Below are 25,015 nucleotides of genomic sequence, written 5' to 3'. Positions count from 1 at the left end.
GTCTTGCTAATAGTCCATGTCGTAAGTACCAAAACTTCATTCTTTTGTTTTCTAAGTGGTAGCCCCGGACTTTTTCTTCATAGATTTTGTTGATGAAGGTTGCTAGGCCCGAATAAGTGGAATTGCAGAAGGTGTAACCGTTGGTGCATTAACATCATAATGGAAGCATCACAATGATGGAAGCATCACAATGATGAAAGCATCATAATGATGAAAACACCATAATGATGAAACATCATAATGATGAAAACACCATAATGATGAAACATCATAATGATGTTTCTTTGGTGGAATTGTTTTTCATTTCCCCTAACAACCGGAATTGTTTTTCAACATAACACCATCATCTGTAGGTCGAATCACAAAGTTGTCTTCATGAAAGTTGTTCGTTAATTCCTTAACTACAACATATCCAAATTGGAGAGCCATCGGAGCAGTACAACTCCAGAAATCCAGGTATGATGAGTGACTGTTTATCATTTGTCTGTCAACCCGTCAGATTTGTTGTGAGCTTGGAAACTCTATTTTCTCTTGCTCAGATCAGCATGCTTTCTTCATTGAAGTTGTTCCTCAGCTTGTGAACTACAACATATCCAAATTTGAGATCCCTCGGAGCTGTATAACTCAAGAAACTCAGGTATGATGAATGACTGGTTATTATTTTTCTGTCAACCCGTCAGATTTGTTGTGAGCTTCGAAACTCCATTTTCTCTTGTTCAGATCGGTATGCTTTCTTCATTGAAGTTGTTCCTCAGCTTGTGAACTACAACATATCCAAATTTGAGATCCCTCGGAGCTGTATAACTCAAGAAACTCAGGTATGATGAATGACTGGTTATTATTTGTCTGTCAACCCGTCAGATTTGTTGTGAGCTTCGAAACTCCATTTTCTCTTGTTCAGATCGGTATGCTTTCTTCATTGAAGTTGTTCCTCATCGACTCTTTCATAACATATCAAAAATTCAGGATGAACTAACGGTTAAATATTTCCAGATCTTCGAAACATCACAACAGCTTCGAAATCTGCAAGAAGCCGACTATCATGTTTGGAGCTTCAACACTTTAATTTCCGTCGCTCCAACAGAAATGGTTCCTTCTTGAAAGTTGTTCATATGCTCAAGAACTATAGGGTGTCCAAAATTCAGCTCCATTGGAGAAGAGCAGAGGTTGCAGAAATTTGATAGATGAAAGGAGGCGGAAGAGGGAGGGAGAGAAAAAGTCTCTTGGGTTGGATTTCTATTTTGGGGCAGATTCCAATTTTTGTAGCACCTTCATTATTGATGAATTGCTTGTACTTTTGTCCATTATGAAATTTGGGACTTTGGCTTGTTGTTGGATCTATTATAATATGTTTGGGAACATATATAAGTGAATAAATAAGAAGGAAAATTTTGGGCCCTTGTGGGTGTAAAACAAAAAATGTTTATGTTTACCCAAGTGTTTTTGTACAAGTTCAAGGGCATCTTGGGTTTTGTGAACAAAATTTGTTTATTTGGAGCAAGGTTTTGTGTTGAAGCTTTGTAGGTGAAGCTTTGGTGTTGAAGCTTTGTGGGTGAAGCTTTGGAGGTGAAGCTTTTCGGGTGAAGCTTGTTGGGTGAAGCTTTTTAGGTGAAGCTTTGTGGGTGAAGCTTTTTAGGTGAAGCTTTTCGGGTGAAGCTTTTTGGGTGAAGCTTTTTAGGTGAAGCTTTTCGGGTGAAGCTTTTTGGGTGAAGCTTTTTTAGGTGAAGCTTTGATGGTGAAGCTTTTTGGGTGAAGCTTTTTAGGTGAAGCTTTTTGGGTGAAGCTTTTTAGGTGAAGCTTTGATGGTGAAGCTTTTTGGGTGAAGCTTTTTAGGTGAAGCTTTGTGGGTGAAGCTTTGGAGGTGAAGCTTTTCGGGTGAAGCTTTTTGGATGAAGTTGTTTTTTTTTTTTTTTTTTTTTTTTTTTTTTTTTTTTTTTGGCGCTTGACACGGTCTTCATTTGCTTGTTTTGTAGTGACTGTGGAAGACGGATATAGCTCAATTACCTCTTTATTGAATTCATTGCCAAATGGCCTTCATTACATAGGATGCCGAACGGCTATAGCTCAACACTTGTACATCGTGAGTCTATTTATAGTAGTACTTCAAGTGATCAGCGTTCCATGGATGGCCAAGGGTCTTGCCATCGGAGCTTCTAAGTGTGTAAGAGCCAGGGCGACTGATGCCAATGACTTCATACGGTCCATCCCAGTTTGGACTAAGTGTGCCTTCACTCGGGACTCTGTCGCAGAGTAATCTTTTCTTTAAGACCCAGTCTCCTATTTTGAAAGAACGAGGCTTGACCCTAGAGTCATAATAGTTGGAGATGCGCTGCTTGTAGGCGACATTCCTCAAGTGAGCTTGGTTTCTGTGTTCCTCGACTAAATCCAAGTTGAGGGTGAGTTGTTTGTCATTTTCACTTTGAATGTAGTTCTGGACTCGGAATGTTGCTTGCTCGAGCTCAACAGGGACAACCGCCTCTGTGCCAAAGGCAAGTGAGAATGGAGTTTCTCCTGTTGAAGTCCGATATGAAGTGCGATATGACCAAAGAACTTGGGGTACAAATTCTGGCCAACAGCCTTTAGCTTTGTCCAAGCTGGTTTTCAAAGTGCGCTTGATTATTTTGTTGATTGCCTCAACTTGTCCATTAGACTGGGGATGAGCTGGAGAGGCAAAGCATAAGTTGATGTTGAACTTAGAGCAGAACAACCTGAACTTCTTGTTGTCAAACTGTCGCCCATTGTCAGTGACTATCGCATTGGGAATGCCGAATCTACAAAGGATGTTCTTCCACACGAAGTCTTCTATCTTTGCCTCAGTAATGGTTGCCAAGGGTTCTACTTCGGCCCACTTTGTGAAGTAGTCCACTGCAACGACTGCGTAACAGACTTTGCCCTTCCCTGCCGGCATTGGGCCGATCAAATCAAGTCCCCACTGGGCGAAGGGCCAAGGGCTGATCATAGGAGTAAGAGGCTCTGGAGGGGAATGAGGAATAGCCGCATATCGTTGACATTTGTCACATGAGCGGGATACTTTGATGGCATCCTGGTGGAGTGTTGGCCAGTAATATCCTTGGCGAAAAGTCTTGTGTGCTAGGGACCGAGATCCAGCATGATCTCCACAGACTCCCTCATGTATTTCCCGAAGGACGATTTCCGCCTCGGCAGGCGTAAGACACCTTAAGTATGGCAGGCTAAAACCTCGCTTATAGAGTTGATCATTGATGATCAGGTAGCGGGTAGACTTGTATCGAATTTGCTTAGCCTGGACTTTATCATTTGGGAGGATGCCATGAGCAAGGAAATTATAGATCGGGGTGATCCAACTATCCCCCTGTTGTAAGTTGCATACTTCTGCGGCCATGGTGCTTGGTGTTGCCAACAGTTCGACATGAATTTTTCTTCCAATCTTGTCTTCCACAGCCGAGGCGAGGCGAGCCAGGGCGTCTGCATGACTGTTTGCCGCTCGAGGAACTTGGGTGATCTGGTAGTGGAAGTGCTTGAGCAAAAGTTGTGTTTGCGCAAGATATGCTGCCATGGAGCTGTCCTTAGCATCAAAGTTGTTGGTAACCTGGTTGACCACCAATTGGGAGTCACTGAAAATATCAATTTGTTTAACCCCGAGGTGTTTGGCCAAACGTAATCCTGCTAGAAGGGCTTCATACTCGGCCTCATTATTTGATGCCTTGAATTTGAAACGAAGAGCATACTCCATTGCTACTTTGTCGGGTGTAGTCAAGACTAGTCCCGCTCCACAGCCCTGTTGGTTGGATGAGCCATCAACATACAGACTCCATGCTGGGGTTGTTGGTTCTATCTTCTGAGCTTCTGGGGGTAATGAAGCCACTGCTTCAGGTGTAGAAGCAATGTCAACCGGATATGTGAAGTCGGCAATGAAGTCTGCCACTGCTTGGCCCTTCTCAGCTGGCTTTGGTTGGTAGGAGATGTCAAACTCACCCAACGCTATTGCCCATTTGATCATTTGCCCTGAAGTGTCAGGACTTTGGAGTATCTGTCGAAGAGGATAATTGGTAAGCACGATGATGGAGTGCGCTTGGAAGTAAGGGCGGAGTTTTCGAGCAGACATGACCAATGCCAGAGCCAATTTCTCAATGTTAGAGTACCGTGTCTCCGCATCTTGTAAGGCTTTGCTAGCGTAGTAGACAGGTCGCTCAATATTCCCATCCTTTCGAATGAGAACGGAACTTACGGCTGAAGCTGATACCGATAGGTAGATAATGAGAATGTCTCCTACCTCGGGCTTGGAGAGTAGAGGGGCTTTACTCATGTACTCCTTGAGGTTTTTGAATGCCTCGGCACATTCATCAGTCCATGTAATGTACTTCCTACTTCCCTTAAGTACTTTAAAAAAGGGAGCACATTTGTCTGTGGCCTTAGAAATGAACCTGGTTAAGGCTGCCACCTTGCCAGTAAGGCTCTGGATGTCTTTTGAAGTTACCGGTTCCTTCATGTCGAGGATTGCTTTGATCTTCTCGGGATTAGCTTCAATGCCTCGTTGGCTAATCATGAAACCTAAGAATTTGCCAGAGCCTACGCCGAAGGCACATTTGTTGGGGTTTAACCTCATTCGATACCTCTTCAAAATAGTGAAAGTTTCAGATAGGTTGGTGATGTGTTGGTCAGCATGTTTGCTCTTGACTAACATATCATCAACGTAAACTTCCATGCTCTTCCCAATCTGCTCGGCGAACATTGAGTTGACTAGTCTCTGATAAGTCGCTCCTGCATTCTTTAGGCCGAAAGGCATGACTTTATAGCAGTATAGTCCTCTGTCGGTAGTGAAGGCTGTGTGTTCTTGATCCGAAGGGTTCATGAGGATTTGGTTGTATCCTGAGTAAGCATCCATGAAGCTCAGGAGTTCACACCCGGCCGTAGAGTCTATAAGTCTGTCAATAAGAGGAAGAGGGAAGCTATCTTTCGGACACCCTTTGTTTAGGTCGGTGTAGTCAACACACATTCTCCACAAGACCTTTTGAAGCAAAAGACTTTCTTTGGTCGGATTTTTCTTAACAAGGACCACATTTGCTACCCATGTCGGGTAATTGACTTCGCGGACAAAGCCTATGCCTTTGAGTTTTTCAACTTCTGCTTTCATTGCCTCGTATCGTTCAGCGTCATAAGATCTTCGCTTCTGTCTCACCGGCTTGATCTTGGGGTCAATACTCAAACGATGACAGATGACATCGGGAGAGATGCCTGGCATGTCCTCGTATGACCAGGCGAAGACTTCAGTGTTCTCTTTCAAAAAAGATATCAATGCTAACCGAAGGGGTGGTGACAATGTGGTGCCAATCTTCACCATGCGATCTGGATAATCTCTTGAGATAGGTACCTTCTCCAACTCTTCAGCAGGTTGGGCTTGCTGGGTGAAAGAGTCATCTCGAGGATCATCGGGTTGATTGTTGCTATCAGGAAGATCCAAGTTCGCTTCATCTAGGCTGGTCTTTGTGACTTGGTCATGTACAGACAGGGTTTCCTTGGGTCCGGGCAAGTGTTGTTGCTTAACTGAAGTGTTGTAACATGATCGTGCACTAAGCTGATCTCCTCTGATGTAGCCGTTGCCATGGGGGGTTGGAAATTTCATCAACAGCATATGCGTGGATACCATAGCCTTGAGATCATTGATGCCTGTGCGCCCAAAGATGACATTGTATGCCGTTGGGCAGTCAACCACTAGGAAGTTAGTGGTAATGGTAGCCGTGTAAGGGCCTGTACCAATAGTAAAGGGTAAATGTATGCTCCCTAAGGGTTGCACGATATCACCGGAGAAGCTTATCAGAGGAGAAATCGAGCGATCGAGCAAGTGTTCAGCTACACTGAGCGCCCTGAAAGCTTCGGCAAACATGATATTGACCGAAGCCCCTGTGTCTACGAGGATTCGTCGAACATCAAAGTTGGCTATGTGAGCCTCCACGATCAATGGGTCGTTATGAGGGTAGATGATGCCTCTTTCTTCCTCAGGGTAGAAACATATCGGATCCCAGTTAGGTTTTTGATACTTCCCTCCCCTGATGTCTTCCACGTGAAACACTTGGTGACCAGGCCTCAGACTTCGTTCACTGTTTTTCATGGCCCTATTGGAAGATTCAGATATGGGTGTGCCGCCGCTTATGGAATATATGACATTCACCTGGCGTTGGTTACGGTTATCCCTTTGAGGGTGAAGAAGGAATTGATCAATTTTTCCTTCTCGTGCCAAAGCTTCAATACGATCACGGAGGATGATACATTTCTCGCTATCATGGCCGTTATGCTCATGGTAGCAACAAAACGTGCCCGCGTTATTCGGGGGCGTGTAATCTGGGTGCCTCGGCTTTGGTTTTGGTATCAGGTGAGCTATGCTGGGGTAAATGGCCGCGCATGTGGCATTCAAGGGCGTGTATGTCTCATACCTTGGGGTAGGGGGTATCTTGACGCGGGTTTGACCCACTGCATTGACTGCCTGGGGGCGAGCGTTATTGTGGCGATACCCTTGGTTATCGGGATAGTGTCCCTTACTCTTTTTACTGAAAGGAGAGTGGTGAGGATGGAAATCCTTCCTCTTGCCTTGAAATTGATATGTCTGTTGATTCGGTGAAGCATTATGCAAGGCATGGGGAGGTGCCACTGCTGTTTGGGAAGTCGAGGTCTTCTCATTTAGGTGAGTCTGGCTTCCACCTCCCACTTGTTGATAAAGGATGGTTGTAGGGGGTTTCTCCTGATATGTCTTTGCCTCGGCGGAGGCATGGTTATAAGCCTGCGCCATCACCTCAGAGTAAGTCTTCCAAGTATTGGCATTGATCATGTATTTAAAGAAACAATCACGTAGGCCTGCCGTGAAGGCTTTGAGGGCAGTCTTGTCATCTGCTTCGGCACACCGGGAGTATTCATGGCTGAAGCGGCCAGCATACATACGTAATGACTCGTCTGGCTTCTGGCGGATAGTGTACAAGTCATCTGCAGAGTGCAAGCGATCGGTTTGGAAAATGTGTTGGGAAACAAATAGTTTCCTCAATTCCTCAAATGAGTCTACCGTCTCAGGTGTAAGACGACAATACCAATTTAGAGCTCCACCAGAGAGGGTGGAGGGGAAGAGAAGACATCGCTCTTCGTCGGTGTGCATCCGGTATGCCATGGTGGACTCAAAGAGGTTAAGGTGCTCAATCGGGTCCTCTTTTCCAGTATAAAGTTGCAAGCCAAGCTTTTGCTTTGTCTTTGCTTGAAGGGGGGTGTTGAGGATCCTCCTTGTAAGAGGGCCAGGCCTGGGTTGGTTCCAGTCAGGTATTTCAGCCTGACGTTCAGCCTTCAACTTGTTTACTTCCTCAATAAGTTGTAGGACAAGGGGGTCTTGAGCGGAGTTATGTGCCACTGGAGCTTTCTTTCGTAAATCTCCATCTCCTCTTGGAATTAGGAAGGTTTGATCAAGGGCATGTGATTTTTCCCTGGACTCGTTGTACTGGCTTCCAGGGTATGTCTGTCGGAACACCTCTGAGTCCCCTGTACCCTCATGTCTCTCTAGGACTTGTTGCCCCTTCCCCAAATTGGTGGCCGGCTCGGGCCGTGGCAGGGGACCGAGTCTCTCAGAAATCCTTGGGTCATTGATCTTTGAGCTTATATGGATGGAATTCTCTCGACGTTGCTTCAGGAAATCCCGACAATCGCGAAAGACGGCTTTCGATCCTTCTGCCCCTTCAGCAAAGAGGTGTCTCCCTCCACTTCTCATGGTTCGGGTCGAAGCAACTGGGTTAAGAGAAGCCTCATGTTGATTATCAAGTCGAGGGGTAATCTGTTCCCTATCAGGGATATCTATGTCGAATGCATGTGACCCTCCATGTTGGAGGGCACCCAGTTGATGGTTGACTTCCACGGGGGCAACAAGCTCGCGTGTCTGAGCTTGCCTAGCTTCGTGGAGTGTCTCGAAGAGCTTCTCATATTGCTCCTGGAGGACCTCATTCCTCATTGCTATCTTGTTGTTCTGAGCTTCCAACTCATCGACTTTAGCTTGAAGAAGAACTCGTTTTCCTTCCTTCTTTCGTTGTTTCGCACTATGTGCAAGGGGGGTGTCATTCTGTGTGCTGTGGCTTCCTTCGCTTCCCATGTTGGAGAGGGATGCCTGATCAAAAGAAAGTGTACGAATGATAGAAACCAGCTTGACACAGCTGAAGAGAGTAGGAATAAGTGTCGTTTCCCACAGACGGCGCCAAATGTTGATGCACAAAATCAGCGAAGACTTTGGTACAACAGAAAGTGTCAGGTTTTGTGACCTTCGCTTGGTTGCTTGGTAGCTTCAGTCACTAGTGAGGATAAGTACGTGAATGAATAGAGACAGAGAAGCAAACACAGGATGTACGTGGTTCACCCAGATTGGCTACGTCCACGGAGTAGAGGAGTTCTTATTAGTAGTGAAGGGCTTACACAAGTACAAAGGATCAAGCTCTCAATTTAGTGAGTTCTTGTGAATGATTTAACACAAAATGGCATTAGGCAATATTGTGGGGGAATGACCCCTATTTATAGAAAAACTTGTAGCTTTGTCACATTGACATGTGTCATGTTGTGATTGGTTCTTGATGTCGACACGTGCTGCGCTCTGATTGGCTTCTAATCTTGACACGTGTCGAGTAGTGATTGGCCTCCTGGTCGGAGGGGAACTCTTCTGGGTCCTTGACAGTATAGCGTTGGCCGGTGCTCGGTAGTTTCGGGATTGGTCAAGTATGGTACAAACATACAGCGTTGCTAAGAATGTAAATGCTACTTCAAGCAATGGGATATACCGGTTGAGGTTCAACAGCACGGTGGATGTTATTTTACAGAATGCAAACACTATGACAGTGAACAACAGCGAGACGCATCCGTGGCATCTCCATGGACATGATTTTTGGGTGCTGGGATACGGGACAGGCAAGTTTGACATCAAGAAGGATGTTGGGAAGTACAATCTTGTGAATCCGATTAAGAAGAACACGGTGCCGGTACATCCTTACGGTTGGACTGCATTGAGATTTAGAGCTGATAATCCAGGTGTTTGGGCATTTCATTGCCATATACAGTCACATTTCTATATGGGAATGGGGGTGGTGTTTGAAGAAGGGGTGGAGAAGGTGGGAAAGCTGCCCTCTTCTGTTATGGGCTGTGGAGAAACCAAAGGTTTCCATTCACCGTAGAAATTAGTGATTCTTTTCTAAAGATACGAGCAAATCATTTTTCCATGTATGAATCATATTCAATTTTAAAGAAATTCAATTAAACCTCGAAAAATCGTGGTTGAGAGCGTCACTAACCCTCCGTTGGAAGTTTTATGTTCTAATCTTTATCTCCTCTATTATCACTTGTATTGTATATATAAAAAAAATTGTTAGTAACATTTAATTTATTTATTCGATAACCGTGGTTTTCCATCAGTTGTCTAATTTTTTAAGAAAAAAAAATTCATTTATGGCTGGAGGATAAATGTTCTAAAATTTTCATAAACTCGTAGTGAGACTGAAAAATCATGAATTCACTGTAATTAAAAATTTGTAATTTTAGCATTGCTAATGAGAATAGAGTGAAGAAAACTGATTTTCCAATTCTGCCCCCATTTAATTTCAACATGAAGAACAAGAAATTGCACTCAGCAAAATGAACGATTAAAACAAAGAACGATCGCGATGGGACTCGAACCCACAATCTCCCGCACCGTAGGCCAGCGTCTTATCCATTAGGCCACGCGATCGTTGACAAGAGCTTTATCAAACTTTTAGATGAGGTACTTTTAAACTTGGTATTGATGAAGTCTTGTAACTCTCATAATTATGAGATTCCAAAATTAGAATTGAATTCATTTTCAAAACTTTTTGTATTATATTTAGAAACATATTCGATCCGTTCCGGCTGAAACTCAGGCCTAGTTCCATCCAATTTGTTTAGGGTTTAACAAATTTTTTAGAAGAAGTATTGTGCGCGTCAATGATTGATCTACAAACAAAACTTGAAGATTCATAAATATGGCTGCGCCGCCAACAACACAAAATTGTTGCCGGCGACTAGTTTACATATGAATATCATCCTCCAAAAATTCATAGAAAAAATGTCATCCAATTCCGAGTGGAAACACATTCACAAATTACACGGCCAAAACAATGCTGTGTTAAATAACGTTGTCATTACTAAAAGAAAACTTGTGCTACCTATGTAACTTATTGTATGGGACTTCCCAGGCATACTGCCTATCTTGAACAATTTCATAAACACTTTTCAGACTGAGTACAATTTCTCAAGAACCATTCTTGACCTTGTATCGATAACAAACGCGTTTCTTCTTCATCAATGATCCGTTCTCAATTGTTAAAAGAACGTTTCCAGGTTCGTTGTTCGAGAAAGAATTTCGGAGAGAACCCTCTTGCGCACTAAGCCTCCTGCCCTTTTGAATGATAATGCCATATGATCCCTCATCAGTTGGAAAGAATTCTTCCTTGTAGTGTACTTCCCAACCCAACACGGTAATTTCCCACTTTAAAGTTGTTCCTGCCTGTTTCGCATCAACCATCAACATATTATTATGGTTCCGGGTTTGATATATAGTAGCCACAAGATTGAATAATTTTTTTTGAGTGCACATACCTCTGGTACAGGGATTTGAACAGTTTCTGATGATGATTGATAAACAGTAATCTCTGCGGAAGCATCTTCAGTTGAGAAATCAAACTCATCTTCCCGCTTCAGCCCGCCATAATGGACCGGTAGTTCCTCTGCAGCTATATACCTGTAATGAATAATCATAAGTTTTAGTTCAATACTTTCTAATAGGCCAATCAACAATTAGTGCTGTATGAAGCTAAGGATGTTACTTGAGCAAGATTTCTGTGACCCTGGACGGGCGTGCGAAGACAACTTTGCTGTTGGTTCTTGGAGTTAAGAAAGGCAATAGGACAGCGCTAGTAGCACTTAAGGCATAGTACCAGAATGGAACATTGATGAAGATCTACACCAAAATGTAAAATGTTCCATTACTTGCATTGCAAGGCATGATATAAAGAAAATTGTATGGATGAAAATTTGAAGGCTCATGAAAAGAAGGATCTTACATTTCTTGCAACAAATTCAGGATAGTTGTCCTGAAGTATCCCGACAACCTGCTTTGTAGCATGTCGAAGCTCTTTCTTAGAAGGACCAGGCATGTCCTTAAGATCATTGACTAGGAGGATTGAGGACACTCCACCAGGCTTAAAGTCGAGCTTCTGAATTGCTTTCTCCATCAGTTGAACCCTCCGCCTTATAAACATATCGCGATTCTTTTCAGTCCCTAGTATTTTGTCATACACCCCTTCATCCCCAAGCAGCTTAAAATTACTATAACAAACCGGATGTCCTTCACGACCCACACCATTCATACACCCTATGGAACCAAGATCGTCACCAAATTCTTCATCCAAGATCGAATCCACCTTGTTGTCCTTCCTCCATTGGAGCGTATTCCTCAACATCTCGAAAGCATCATAGACATCGAACTCCCTAGCCCTTAAGAACTTCAATAGTATCACATCAGTGCCACTATCTCCTTTACTAGGCAATAAGGGTACCCCCCAAATTGTGATATCCTTATCGATAACGTCAAGCTTTCTATCCTGATCAATAGCCTCATTGTTGTTCTCTTTCAGGCCTTCTTCTGCCTTTTCCGCATTTTCCTCGTCTTCTTGCTTGGAAGGTTTATCGCCGTATTGTTTCTCTTCTTTTACTACTAACTTTTCTTCTATCTCCTTAGAGCCTTCCTTCTCCTTCACAGTTTTTTCCACGACTATTTCATCTCCTTTCCCCTCATTTATTTTCTTCGTCTCTCCACCTTCCTTCTTCGATATCTTTCCCTTTTCTTCAATTTCTTCTACTTTCGTCAAACTATCCTTCTCTTTCTCAGCTTCTTTCATAGCATTTTCCTCTCCTTTCCCCTCATTGATTTTCTCCTCCTCCCCACCTGCCTTCTCACATATCTTTCCCTTTTCTTCAACCTCTTCTACTTTCTCGGAACTTTCTTTCTCTTTCTCAGCTTCCTTCACAGGCTCACTCTCTATTACTTTCTCTTTCTCTCCACATTCCTTCTCCAATACCTTTTCCTTCTCATGCTCCACCATTTTCTTCTTATTTCCCTCAAACAACTTGTTCTCAAGTATTGCGTTTTCGAGCTTGGATCTCAGCTCCATCAAAGCCCTTTTCTCTTGCTCTTTTAAGTCCCAGAATGATGAGCTTTTCTCAACTTTTTCAACCTGATCATTGTTCTTCTCTTCCAATACCACATCCTCAATTTCTCCTTCATTAGCCTTCTCCTCCACCACAATCTCCCTCGTTTCACCTTCACTCGCCTTCTTCTCCTCCACCACCTCCTTTTCAATTACACCCTCATCCTTTTTAGATTCACCAGCCTCACCTACATTTTCACATCCTCCTGGGGATTTTCTAGCTTTTTTTCTATCGCCATTGTTGAACTTTTCTCATCTCCCTTTTCAACTGCATTGTTCTTCTTCTGTATTTCATCCTCATTCTTCTTCTTCTTCTCCTCGGCCACCGCCTTCTTAGTGACATCCTCATTCTTTTTAGATTCACCACTTTCCCCAACATTTTTCAAATCCTTTGCTTCATTACCCTTCTCTTGGATATCCTTGGATAACTCTTTTTCTTGTTCTTCAGAATGAGTGACTTTATTATCCTTTCCAGGCTCTTCAATCTTCTCTCCCGTTGCCATGATTGAACTTTACCAGATAGAACTTAGTGTTTTACTTTGAAATTTTTTAAACTAAAATAAAATATAAAGGACAATTAATGTATTGACGTGAGAAGATTGAAGATTGAGAGAAGATGAACCAAGGCCTTACAGTCTGACCCTGTTTTTCTCCACTGTTTTCTCCTTTTCTTCTATATTTGGTGTTAAACGAACGGTTCTAAACGAGAGTGTGAGATTTCTTGGATCTAAAGTAATGTTTCTAGATTAACCTTTGACAAACATGCCAAATTATTAAGTGAGAGAGCAATATTCGGTCACTATACCCACCACAAATCTCAGATTCCAAATTTTAAGGTTGAACTGGTATACATGGGGTGGCAATCACGGTTTTGTGTGGTATATGCCATTTCAGATTAGTATAGATTAATAGTCAATATTTTCATATAGATAAAATTAGCAATGGCCAATCTTAACTTGACATATATATCATTAAGAATAGTTGCACCAAATATATTGATGGTCTCTTTAATAGAGATGAGCTTCACCTATGTATGAGAGACTCACTTGTAATAGAGAAGTGATCAGTAATGTGGTTCTAATAGCAACACTAATTAATCATGTTAGCAAAATTAAAAACTAGAATGAATAATGATATTTTCTTCATCTAATATATTTGAGTTCATAAATTTGTCGGCATTTTGGATCATAGGTTCCAATATTGTATGACGTATGTAAAGTGCACCTAAATAACGCTAGCGGGACCATATTTAATTAGACTATGTAATTAACTAAGCAAATGCAATAAAAAAAAACCTAAGCATACTGATGTCGTAATTAAACCCTTTCCCCTTAGGTCAATGTTAATCCTTTTAATTTTCAGTCCTTGAAATTAACAAGATAAACTATAGTCTTTTGTCCTAAGGCTATATATGCACTAGGTAAAAGTTAGGGCATTGCAGCCACCATGTATAGCGGTTTTCACTTACAGTTAAGATAAGCTAAAAACCCTAGACTTTCCCGCGCAGGTTGTTATTTGGTAACCGTTCCAACCCTCAACCTCCACTTTTTTCTCAATACTCTCTCTCTCTCTCTCTCTCTCTCTCTCTCACAAGTAATTAAGGATTAAGTCGGTTTTTATAAGTTGTAGCAGTTAATTAGTGGTAATTCTATCTCAGGTCTTGTTTAGGTCTGCTTCTGTCTACTCTTGTACAACAACCAACATTTTCACCTTACACAGTATCTTCTCAGGTACAATTCTCTCTCTCTCTCTCTCTCTCTCCCTCTCTCTCACTGCTTGCAGTTTTACTCTCTTTTCAAGAATCTAGCTATCTACGAATCGCTATGTATATACTTCCTTTTCGTACTCGCCTTGTACACGTACAGCTTCTGGACGAAATATTAAACATCTTATTATGCATGCATGGTTAAAATCTTAATTACGTATACTTAATTTCTCTATGCTGTGTTCATTTTCTAATTTCTTTTACTTCCTCTCTCTTTTTTTCAGGTTTTAAGCACATATATTTCATGGCCTTGAGTCCATTGCCTCCTCAGGCTTTCGACTCAGAGATGACGATCACTAATTGTTTCCAACAAAACTTGGAAGCAGAGCTCTTAACAGCAGACTTCCTTCAATATTATTATTATTCCGAGTATAATATTAATTCCAACTTTTCCAACAGCTTTGTTGATGAATATCATTCATGGTATGACCCCTACGATCTTCTAAACCTTGAAAATCATGATCATGATACTACTACTGATGATCATCTTCTTCTCCCACATAATAGTTTCTCTCTCACTGCCCCTGATTTCAATCCCTACCCCAACCCGAAACGCCAAAAATGTTTCCAAGATTGCTTCTCACCGGATTTTACTCTTTCTAATGGGTTTGTTCCAAATTTGTGTCCGCTACCCTCGTTGATGCCTGTGCCCAAGTTTTTTCCTACTCCACTTCCCAAATTCGATCAACTTCCGGAGGATTTAACTAATAGCGCAGGAGCAAACATTAATCATGGACACGAGAGTATAACTAATGTTGCTAATAAGAAAAAAGTGGGTGAAAAATGTGTGTCAGCTCAGAGTATAGCGGCTAGAGAAAGGAGGAGGAAGATCACAGAGAAGACTCAAGCGCTAGGGAAGCTTGTTCCTGGAGGAAGTAAGATGAACACAGCTGAGATGCTCACTGCTGCTTACAACTATGTCAAGTACTTGCAGGCCCAAGTTGGGATTCTTCAACTCATGGGGTCATTCAAGGTATTTTCCTGAGTTTTTCCTTCTAAATTTTACTTCCACCATCCAAAAGTCTAGTTACTATTATTTCTTTGTTTATTTATATCTGACCGTCACACTCGAAATAATTTCAATTTGAGATATGTACACGTAACATCAAATCCATTTATCCAGCTCTTTTTTTAGCCTTTGTTTTTTCTTTTTATCATTTTATTTCTGTAAATCCGATTATCTTAATGATTATGATGATTAAAATAATGAATAATTATTAACAATTAATCCTGCTTGAATAACCCTTTTTTCCAATCTTGTCTTTGCTTATTTCAGAAGCCTGAATTCGAGTGTAGACGATACTAGATTGCTTAACTTGAAAATAATTTTCACACTCCGTTTTTGTCCTCCACGCCCATGCTCGTTTTTGTTCCTCGATTCAATCTTGTAGCTAAAAACAAGAGGAGTCAAAGTGGTCGAGAGAGCGTGCGGAAATAATTTTCCAACTGCTTAAAAGAAAACTTATAAAACTGTTTATAACATAAGATCTTATGCGTGCAGGAATTGAAAGAAGCTCCTCCCATTGAAGAGCTGCAAGTAGTTGCATCTCCTGTTCTTCAAGAGAAGCTATATTTGGAGAATAACTGCCTGGTCCCAAAGAAGTTTGTGGCGATACTAGCAGAACACTTTGATGCTCAATCAAAGCCTTCACTCTCCAACAATCTCAACCTACTGCTCACATCTACAACTTGACAAGAATTTTATGCATGTAAATATGATGTTTCTCTCTTCGAATCGAGATCGTATTCTAGTTTCTGTTCGGTGTTCGTATGTATCTTTTCATCTCTTGAAAATATATATCCAGCAGCCATTTTCTGTAATGGCGTCGGAAACGGAAAAAAAAATTGCCGAAAATCATCTTCAACAAGGAAATGAAGAGTGAAAAGTTCAAGAAATATGGAAACAAAACTTATTTACTTTATCAAGCCAGGAAGAGTACATGGTTTTCGACTTGAAATATTTACCACAAAGGATTATTTCTGCTGCTTTGATTCATGTGTCACATAAGATTCTCATCAGTGTTCAAACAAAGGAGGGGACTAAAGGTTGAGATTTTAACAAGAAAAACACAGGTTGCAATTCGATAGCATGACTTATACCGGATGTCTTAATTGAGATGCAACCTCTTTCGTTGTAATCTGAGTATTGGGGGCAAACCCCAGGCTGTTCATGGTTCCAACTAGCGTCCGGCAATACCGCTCCATTACGCACTTTCTGTAGAACTGTCGACGGGTGTGTCGGACTGCGCTCCCCATTCAGTCCACGATCCATCATAGACTGGTACATCAGGCTTACCAAGTCGATGAAGGCCCTGAAAGAGAGCACATGAATACGAGAAGTAGGAATAAATGCGGCATGGTTCCTTGCTAAAATATTTATTAAAAGAACGTAACTGGAAAAATAAAACCATTGTTTACGTTCATGATCAACTAAAAAGGTCGTACCCAGTGCACAAGGCTCCCGTTTTACGCAGGGTCTGGGAGAGGTGAATGTCGGCTAGCCTTACCCCCATTTATGGAGAGGCTGCTCCCAAGTCTTGAACCCGAGACCTACCGCTCATGGGCGAAGGCACTTGCCATCGCACCAAGTGCGACCTCTACGTTCATGATCAACTATTGAAAAAAAAAAAAAAATCATCTCTGCAGCTCTAATACTTCCAAGAAATTTAGTGGGTGCTGGGTATGCAGAGAGAGAGAGAGAGAGAGAGAGAGAGATTACCAATGCAAGAATGCAAGCTGTCACACCAGTACCACATGAAGTAACGACAGGGCTTTCCAAGGAGATACCTGCAGCATGAGGTTAGGGTCATTAATTAATAATAACAGACAGATACCTTGTGACCAATTAAAATATTTGTCTGCGGTTGAGTTTTTATGTTTAAAAAAGGAGACAACGCTTGGAAACTGTAGAGCAGCTAAGGGTACATACAAAAGTATTCAAGATCTAAGACTACAGCAAAAAAGTAATAATAAAACAAAGAAGTTATTACCTTCTTCATCAAATCGGGCTTTCAGCTTATCTGCTGGTAAGAGTGTCGCTGAAGAATCCAACAACTGCAAGGAAAGAACCCATTTGTTACTCAACAGCTTATGCAGCATACCGTTTTTTACACACCCAACTAGACTTTGTTGCAGTTTCAAAAGGAATAAGAGGTAACACAAGAATTTGATATTTTTACCTGTGGAAAAGGAATGCACTTGCTTCCAGGCACATGACCACTTCTTATGCCTTTTCGAGGCTCTAATGCAGTTCCATCGAACCTGCAACACCAAATTTCCGTCAAATCCAAGATTGTTAATGCAAGAACAATAATCAGAAAATAGGCCTTCAAAGATCATGTAATCTAATTTTTTTTTTTTTTTAAAACACATCACAAATAGGAAAAGAACTCTAATAAAATGTCTCCATATAATCTGCATAAGTTCCTTTGTGTGAGGCAGAGAAAATTTTGAGTGCTCAACATACTGTTATATTATCTCAATCAAGATTATTATTTCACAATGCATGAATGAACACGTTCCAGCTGATGATTTACACAATTACCGGGAAAATAAAACAGACCAAGAATTACTCAAGCTTCATATTAGTTGATTTAGCATAAAGAATACCTGGCCTTTGATCGGGCATCTATATGTTGGTGACTTCCTTCCTCAACATTTTTTCTAACCTGAAAAATACAGTTGGAAGTATAAAATGAGAGTATATAAAAAAAAAAAAAAAAAGGTAAACCCATACTTGCCACAAATTTCAGGGCTGAATTCAAGATATGCACCTTTACTAGTCAATTAAGATAGAGAAACCAAACCTGATCAAGAGTCCAGACAAGATGTGGCTGAAACTTAGTCTCAAATGTGGTGGGCCCAACCTGCAGAACAAAAATTCTTCCCCAAAACCATCACAAGCAGCCTTGAAAACTATCACATGTTATCATAAAAACTTAGGAAAAGCGTCACGTCAGACAAGGTCAATTTAGTCGACATGCGACCTTCAAGGACTGACCGAACCCTACACCCTCCTTTTCCCAAAGAATGGAAAACTAAAGTTCTTAACTCTAGGATAACATTCAACAGCTCAACCCCCCATCAAACTTCCAAATTTCTTTACTTATGTCCCTAGAGGAGAGAATTGCAATTTTCTAGATCTCAAGAAAATCTACAATGTACAAGGTATAGAGAAAGTAGACTGCAAACAGACACTACAAGAATTGAGGAAGTGAAAAAAAAAGAGAGAACCTATGATTTAAGACATTTATCCTGGCTTAAGCGTCCACAATAAAACTATGAAAAACATAAATAAAAAGAACAACATCTAGATTTCACAAAACATACTGTAATAACCATAACCATATGCTAATGGCTTTTGGAGTCAGAGAATTCCAAAATCCCGGTCAGCGTTAAAACATAACTGTTTTCAGAGACAAGTATATAATGAACTTACTGCTTGTCCCTTGTATATTTTCTCTATTGCCTCACTGGCAGCACTAGCTTTCAAAATTGCATCACCAGAGGCACTAGATTCAACATCAAATCCAGATGCACGCCACCTTGGCAGGCCTCCATCTAAAACCCAAACTCTGTCATGGCCAAATACTCGGAACATCCTTTCATTTTTATAAGGAAATGAAACATTAGATTGTAACACAATGAAAAAGCGTAAAACACAATTTTTTTTTATCACATTTCAGATGAGTTAAAACTTTAAATCTTCCGAATCAGTCCCATAACTTACCACCACACACGAGCTGCACTAAAGATCCCTTTTCCATCATACACAACAAGATCATCTTTGTTCTCAATGCCAAGAGCAGAAACAGCAGCAGCAAAGGCTTCCTCTGATGGTAACATATGCGGTAACTGTTACAAGTCATAATTCTAGTCTTCAATAAGAGAGAACAGGAAAGAGCAAGATAGTTAGAAAAGTGGTGTGTATGCCTGGCCATCATGGCCCACACACTCATAAGAACAACATCAAGAACTATTCATCAGAATTTGTTGACATGAAGAATCATTCATCATATTTTTTTTTTGGTCAACAGTCATTCATCAGATTAATATTAACAGCTTAATCATATAATCTGAATTCTTCTCCAAAATGGCTAATAAGAATGTATTTCTAAGTTAATTCAAACTAGTGGAATGAAATAAATCGCTAAGAATATAGTTGGCACGTTAAGAAAATAGACTCAGGCGTTTTGTGGCCATACTAGTTTCATCCTTATTTCCCTAATGTGAAAAAAGGGCCAGAATGAAGCTCAAGAAGCAAAGAAAATAAGGCTGCTGATTTCAACATCCAACACTAGCATTCATTGCTAGTGATGCTAGTGCGATCTGATATCATATTTTGACAAGAAACATAGAATAGAAAACATCTTACTTTAGTATTGCGATCTGATATTCCATCCACGTCAAAGAAAAGTGCACCAGGAATGTGAGCAACCTGTCATGACGAAGAGGTTTAATTGACCAAAATGAGCCGTAGTGGAAAATGAAGCAATACGAAATAACATGAAGATCTTAGAACAAGATTGGAATTGAATCCATTGATACAGATATTATTAAGAATTATCACATGACAGCATCAGTCCAGAAAGCTTGGTGAGCACCTGATACTCTTGAATTGGATTCCTTTGCTCATCAGGCATATACCAAGATGCATCTAGCACCTGAAGTAGATAACTAAAAATAGTTTACCAACATGCATAGGGAAAAAGGAAGCATATAGGAAAGCAGAACAGAAGTGCCATCTCCAATTAGAAAATCATGATGATGACAACATACATTATGAACCAATTGAAAAAAATTACATATAATCAAGCATTCGTTAGTAATATCTTCAACTTATTCCAGACTTACACTCCAGTGGAAGAAAGGGAAGGATGAATAAATAGTTCAGTATAAACAAGCCAAAACACGGTACCTTCAGATCAGGCTCTTTGAGGTTAGCATGGAGCCAATCAACAGAAACAACAGGCTCTTTTGTCGACACAGATTGTGTTGAAAAATCAGCTCTTGCGCCAGCTACTGATGAAGCCATAACACGAGGAACCCAGGCAGATGTTCTATATCTTCTATAGGTAGGGTCAGCTTGAAAGTGTTCTGTTCCCTTCTGCATTGACAGAAAAATAATTATATTAAATCTTGACATAAGAAAAAATATTAGATTTAGTAAACTGCTCAAACTGAAAAGCGTATTTCAAATTAATAAACAAACGTAATGATTAAGTTAACTACTTCCCAAATCAAATCAAAATGGAATCACAGAGAAGACGAACAATTGTGGATGATTCAGACAAGGCCTCTTAAAATAAAACATGAGTTTTTAGGTAAAGAGGATTGTGCAATAATCTTTGCACACTATGAAGAATACATGTTTCTCAACGATTCCACAGTAATCACTCAATCCAGAAAAACATCTTTAAAGGAAGCTCTTCCGCCTAAGAAACTACAGGATTTTCAATGGTTTGATCGAATTTGTTATGTAAATTAGACAGAGTAATCTACATCAATCGATATCCAAGTAGTGTATATAATATTTAATTAAACACACAGCCAATAAATCACTTCGAGAACTACAATACCGAACACTTTATATCATAACGACAATCAAAGGGGGAATCTAGAAAACATACAAGCAGACTCCAACAAATTCCCTTCTTTCCAGTTCATGGCTACCGGAGTCAAACGGAGCTGCTAGGGTCATTGAATACATTCAGGAACTAAGACCATTTACATAACAATCACACTAAACACCTTCACAATAGTAAACTACAACATTACCACAAATCACTTAGCTGATCAAACAAAGAAAAACCCTTGTCAGGAAAGCACTCCCAAACATTCCAGACCAATTTCCAAACTCAATTCACTTATAAAACTAAAACCCATGAACAAAATACAAAAATTGAGATATATAGAGCAAGAAAAATGACCGGCTAAAACCAAAAGATCGAAAATTTACCAAAAGGGAATAAGCATATTATCGAAAAGAACAAAACCCACAAATCAAAATCGAAGATTAAACACGAAAAGAAAGGAAGCTTGCTACTTACATTGAAGAGGGAGGTGAAAAATTGGGGCTTTTGGCAGAGAGAGTGAGAGGAAGAGTGGAAAAGGCGATGACCCAGGAGAGTCCTTGCGAAAAGAGATGAAGCCATTCACTCAAAAGACCATAGAAATTAAAAGGGTTTGGCTTTTAGGAGGAGGACGAGGAGGAGGTTACTCGAGGTGTCAGTAAAAGAGAAGACAAAGGGTCTCCCTCTAGGCTCTATCTATCTACAGCAGCAGCTCAATGGGACGGTGACAGGATTTTACTTTATGCCTTCATTTCCTCGGAATTTTGTGGGGGCTTGTTCGGACGATTAAAACTTATGAGCCAGCATAGGCTAAATTTGATTTGATTTCATCTGGAAAATTGCATTTATGCCCCTGAATTTTTTCTCTTTTCTGTGTTTGCCATTTTTACTAAAAGTTTTTATAATTGACCCCCTAAACTCAAAGTCGTTTGGCAATAATGAGGATCCTTCCGGATCCTCTTTGTGAGGATCATAAAGATCATTTAATCACGTCCGTTTATCGTATATCATGCAATTAGTTTTTGTTAGATACCGTTTATATTCAATTTTAAATAAAAAAAATTTATAATAATTTTTAACTGCACGATATACGATGTACGAACGACGGAATCCTCACAAAAGGATCCTCGTTCCAAAGGCAACGTGGCACCTCCGTGCATTTGTCATCCACAATTCCATCAAGGAAAATGTTCTATGGATTGGCCCACCCATTTTCAAGGTATAATTTTCTTTGCACACCCAACTTTAAAATCAAGATAACCAAAATACCCATGACCTTTTTTGTTTCTCTATTTTATCTTAAAACAAAGAAAACAACCAAGGTTCTCCAGTTAAAACAACCATTCTAAAATTGTTATAACCACGAAGTAGAAGTAATTTTTTTGGAAACGAACGGTGGTTGAATTTCGAATAAAGAGAAAACACTACAAAATTACAAATAATGCAACATGCATGCTTATTCAGACTCTAATTGAGCAGGATGTGTTTAATAAAAGATATATTAGAGAGACCAAATTTACAAACCAAATGATGTGTCACCAATAGGAAATAAGCACATTAATCGACATTTAACTAATAATTCAATCATCATCAACCACATCATTTGGTTTACACAATTTGATTTAAAAATTTGATCTATCTAGCATTACCCTTTTATAAAAGATCATGAGTGACAGTTACATATTTCTTGGCCAAAATTTGATTAGATGGAGTGTCATTTTTGCAAAATCTTTCACAAAGGTTGGATAGATCATTGGCTATCTATGTCGATGAAAATGCCAGGACTTACAAGTTGTTTCATGATAATGGTTTCACACTGCCCACACCATCAACTTTTATGTTTTGGAAATAGCTCTGTATCACTGACAACAAATCATGTGTTTATGCTCGAATAAAACACATTGAGATTGATTATCATTACATCCAAGAACTTGTATCAAGTAAATATGAGTTTGTCAAATTTCATACGTTCATACAATACATTTTTTAAAGGGTCGATTTCTATTAATTACTTCAAGTCCATGTTTTATCTCAGATAGAAGGGTGGAGACAACCACTAAAAAATTAGACAACTTGTCAAGAACTCGTTTGAAAGTGATTTAAAATGACTTGAAAACACATTTGGAGAAAATGTTTTTAAATCAACTCTTAATAAAATCCAAGTAGATCTTGAACAAACACTTTTAAGTGCTTCTTGTAAGAAGCATATATCTAGTGCTTCTTTCAAAAAGCACTTACAGTGCTTTTGCAACCCAAAGCAATTTCACTAAAATAGTTTTTAGTCACAGGGATAGACTTGGCAAGATGCGTGAATGGCTGGCGGAGTTCGTGGCTTCGTTGTCAAGGGAGAGCTTTGATATGTCATTGGCTATTGTATGGAGTATCTGGAAGGAACACAATTCCTTTGTGTGGAGTGGTTCAGCTCTAGATCCGTTGGATATTTATAGCAATACACTAACTTGGTTGAACGAATACAAAAAATGGCACGAAGTTAAAAGGACCACACTACAACAAAAATGGGCACTGCACACAATAAATTATATGTGCCATTTGAGGCTAAAGAGCACCAACAATTGTGCCCATAGAGCAATAGCAACGATGCAACAACTAAATTTGTATATATGCCCTCTATGGGCGTCACCATTGATTAGAGAGCACAATATGGCTATTGGTGCTCAAAGGGTTGAGCACAGATAAGTGTATTTTTGTGCCCCTGTTCCGACACATGTGTCAGGTGACATTTCAAATTCATGTTAGCACAATTTTTGTAATTGTGCTCTATCAGTTAAATATAAAAAATAAAAATAAAAATTTAAAATAACATCATAACACATTACAACCTAAAACAAACATTTGAAAACACCAGATCAGAATAGAGGAAAATATTTCTCATAGTTTCTCTTCTTGACAGATTAGACTGAACCAAGTAATCAACATTATAAATTAAAGAAAAAAAACAAGGTAATGATTTCAAACGTATATTCTTCCTTTCAGCCACTCATCATTCGGTGAAGCCGTCTGTGCACCACGTGCCATCCCCAGCAGTACCACGCACAACTCCACGCGCCATCCCCTGCAGCTACACCAGGGGTTTTAGAATTCATTCCCAAAACAAAATCATTTTCAGTGATTCAAAAGCCCAAAAAAAGTTACTAAGGTAAGGATTCAAAATATACCTTCCTCACGGCCATTCAGCGGCCGGTGATAGCCTAAAATAAGCTTGAAACTCGCGAGCCTCACCGAAAATCTGGGGAATTTCTCCCGAGTTGAAACTGCATCCAACCTTAAACAAATCAGGCATCCAGTGCACGAAAACATTTCTAAACAACCTAGATAACCTAACTAAGGTGTTTTCGAGACTCACCTATACTAGATTCAACGGAAAATCTCACCAGGGAAGCCAGGCCACGACGGAGCTTGTCATTTCACTGCGTCGATTTTGGTTTCCAAAAAGCAAAAAGTAATGGGAGTCTGTGGTGACGAGAGAAATAAAGTTGGTGGTTGCCTCGCCAAAGAACGGCAGTTCCCCCACCGTCATTCCTTATGTGCTTCTGTCTGTCACGGAAGAAGTTGAGAGGCGGAGAGAGGAGAGAGAGAGAGAGAGTGCCAGTGTGGTGTTTGGGTGGTGGCAAGGTTCACTGGAGTGGCGAATGAGGTGGAGATGGTACTGCAATTTTCTGTGCAGTGAGCACAGAGATGGTGAGGGATATTTCAGATAATAGAGTGGAGAAGTAGAGAGAGTTCGTGAGAGAAGGGTTGTGTGAAAGAGAGACGGAAGAGTGTTGTAGTGAAGAAGATAATGATGCACGGGAAGGCGTGAAAACCCACGTGGGGTGTCAAAAATTAATTTTAAATAATTTAATGAGTGTAAAGGAACCAGATCAGTGGAATCTGGTTTAAAGGGGGACAAGGATTGTCTGCCATCCCACTTCCGGTGCTCTCTTGTTTGTGTGGTCACAGTTAAGTCACGTCAACATTTTATATTACTATTCATTTTTGTCTTATTATCTCTATAAAAAAAACAATATAAAATGTTGATGTGGTTTAGCCGTGACCACACAAAACAGGAGGGCACCGAAAGTGGGAGGGCAGACAATCCTTGTCCTTTAAAGGGCACAAAAACATATTTGTTTATTTAAATATGTTCAATTAGAGGGCACAAAAGCCCATATTGTGTGTTGTAAATTAATAAAAAAAAATCAAATGAGGGATGCGAGTTTGAGTGTGGGGGATGGGGATGGCAGAAAGAGAGTGGAAAATGATGGGGTTTGCACAGGGAAGAGAGACTCACATGTGGGTGGGTCCCATTGCACACCACTCAAACATAAATAATACTAAAATAATTCAAGTGCACAAATCCATAATTGTGCCAACATGTTTTTTTTTTTTTTTTCTGTATGGGAAGTGGAATGATTTATTAGTTTTTACTATTTATTGGACACAATTTTTAAAATTTGTGTCACAAAAAG

The 25,015-nt window shown here is 40.3% G+C and overlaps 5 protein-coding genes and 1 long non-coding RNA gene across 7 annotated transcripts; 3 read left to right on the top strand and 3 right to left on the bottom strand.

Annotated features, from left to right (window-relative positions):
• The first annotated feature begins 279 nt into the window (after nucleotides 1–279).
• On the top strand, nucleotides 280–1,131 carry LOC139196529 (uncharacterized). Of its 2 annotated transcripts, none has more exons than XR_011581536.1 (4): nucleotides 280–456; nucleotides 540–637; nucleotides 721–818; nucleotides 994–1,131. It is a non-coding gene; the product is annotated as an uncharacterized lncRNA (long non-coding RNA). The 2 variants fall into 2 exon arrangements; XR_011581537.1 differs by lacking the exon at nucleotides 994–1,131 and adding an exon at nucleotides 902–935.
• Nucleotides 1,132–8,711: 7,580 nt separating this feature from the next.
• On the top strand, nucleotides 8,712–9,161 carry LOC139196237 (L-ascorbate oxidase-like). The gene has a single exon (XM_070821911.1). It carries the CDS (start codon nucleotides 8,712–8,714, stop codon nucleotides 9,159–9,161), a length of 450 nt encoding a protein of 149 aa, XP_070678012.1.
• Nucleotides 9,162–9,959: 798 nt separating this feature from the next.
• On the bottom strand, nucleotides 9,960–12,778 carry LOC108169579 (patellin-4-like). Its single transcript, XM_070822644.1, has 4 exons — nucleotides 11,064–12,778; nucleotides 10,827–10,960; nucleotides 10,600–10,741; nucleotides 9,960–10,507 (listed from the first exon to the last, which is right to left on the bottom strand). Exons 1-4 carry the CDS (start codon nucleotides 12,171–12,173, stop codon nucleotides 10,253–10,255), a joined length of 1,641 nt encoding a protein of 546 aa, XP_070678745.1. The 5' UTR covers nucleotides 12,174–12,778; the 3' UTR covers nucleotides 9,960–10,252.
• LOC139196236 (uncharacterized) lies at nucleotides 12,398–12,712 on the bottom strand. Its single transcript, XM_070821910.1, has one exon. It carries the CDS (start codon nucleotides 12,710–12,712, stop codon nucleotides 12,398–12,400), a length of 315 nt encoding a protein of 104 aa, XP_070678011.1.
• A 1,440-nt stretch (nucleotides 12,779–14,218) lies between the features above and the next one.
• Nucleotides 14,219–15,774, top strand: LOC103435545 (transcription factor bHLH117-like). The gene is made up of 2 exons (XM_070821909.1): nucleotides 14,219–14,947; nucleotides 15,476–15,774. The coding sequence occupies exons 1-2, from the start codon at nucleotides 14,219–14,221 to the stop codon at nucleotides 15,665–15,667; spliced, it is 921 nt and encodes a 306-aa protein (XP_070678010.1). The 3' UTR covers nucleotides 15,668–15,774.
• Nucleotides 15,775–15,870: 96 nt separating this feature from the next.
• On the bottom strand, nucleotides 15,871–21,351 carry LOC103435398 (thiosulfate/3-mercaptopyruvate sulfurtransferase 1, mitochondrial-like). Its single transcript, XM_029102816.2, has 12 exons — nucleotides 21,024–21,351; nucleotides 19,892–20,080; nucleotides 19,578–19,637; nucleotides 19,349–19,411; nucleotides 18,704–18,828; nucleotides 18,413–18,575; nucleotides 17,781–17,840; nucleotides 17,584–17,642; nucleotides 17,154–17,235; nucleotides 16,965–17,028; nucleotides 16,694–16,761; nucleotides 15,871–16,286 (listed from the first exon to the last, which is right to left on the bottom strand). Exons 1-12 carry the CDS (start codon nucleotides 21,126–21,128, stop codon nucleotides 16,179–16,181), a joined length of 1,146 nt encoding a protein of 381 aa, XP_028958649.1. The 5' UTR covers nucleotides 21,129–21,351; the 3' UTR covers nucleotides 15,871–16,178.
• Nucleotides 21,352–25,015: the final 3,664 nt, after the last annotated feature.

This window comes from Malus domestica, chromosome 05, assembly GCF_042453785.1.
Source record: "Malus domestica chromosome 05, GDT2T_hap1".
Classification (NCBI taxonomy): Eukaryota; Viridiplantae; Streptophyta; class Magnoliopsida; order Rosales; family Rosaceae; genus Malus; species Malus domestica.
This window is presented reverse-complemented; position numbering and strand designations above follow the sequence as displayed.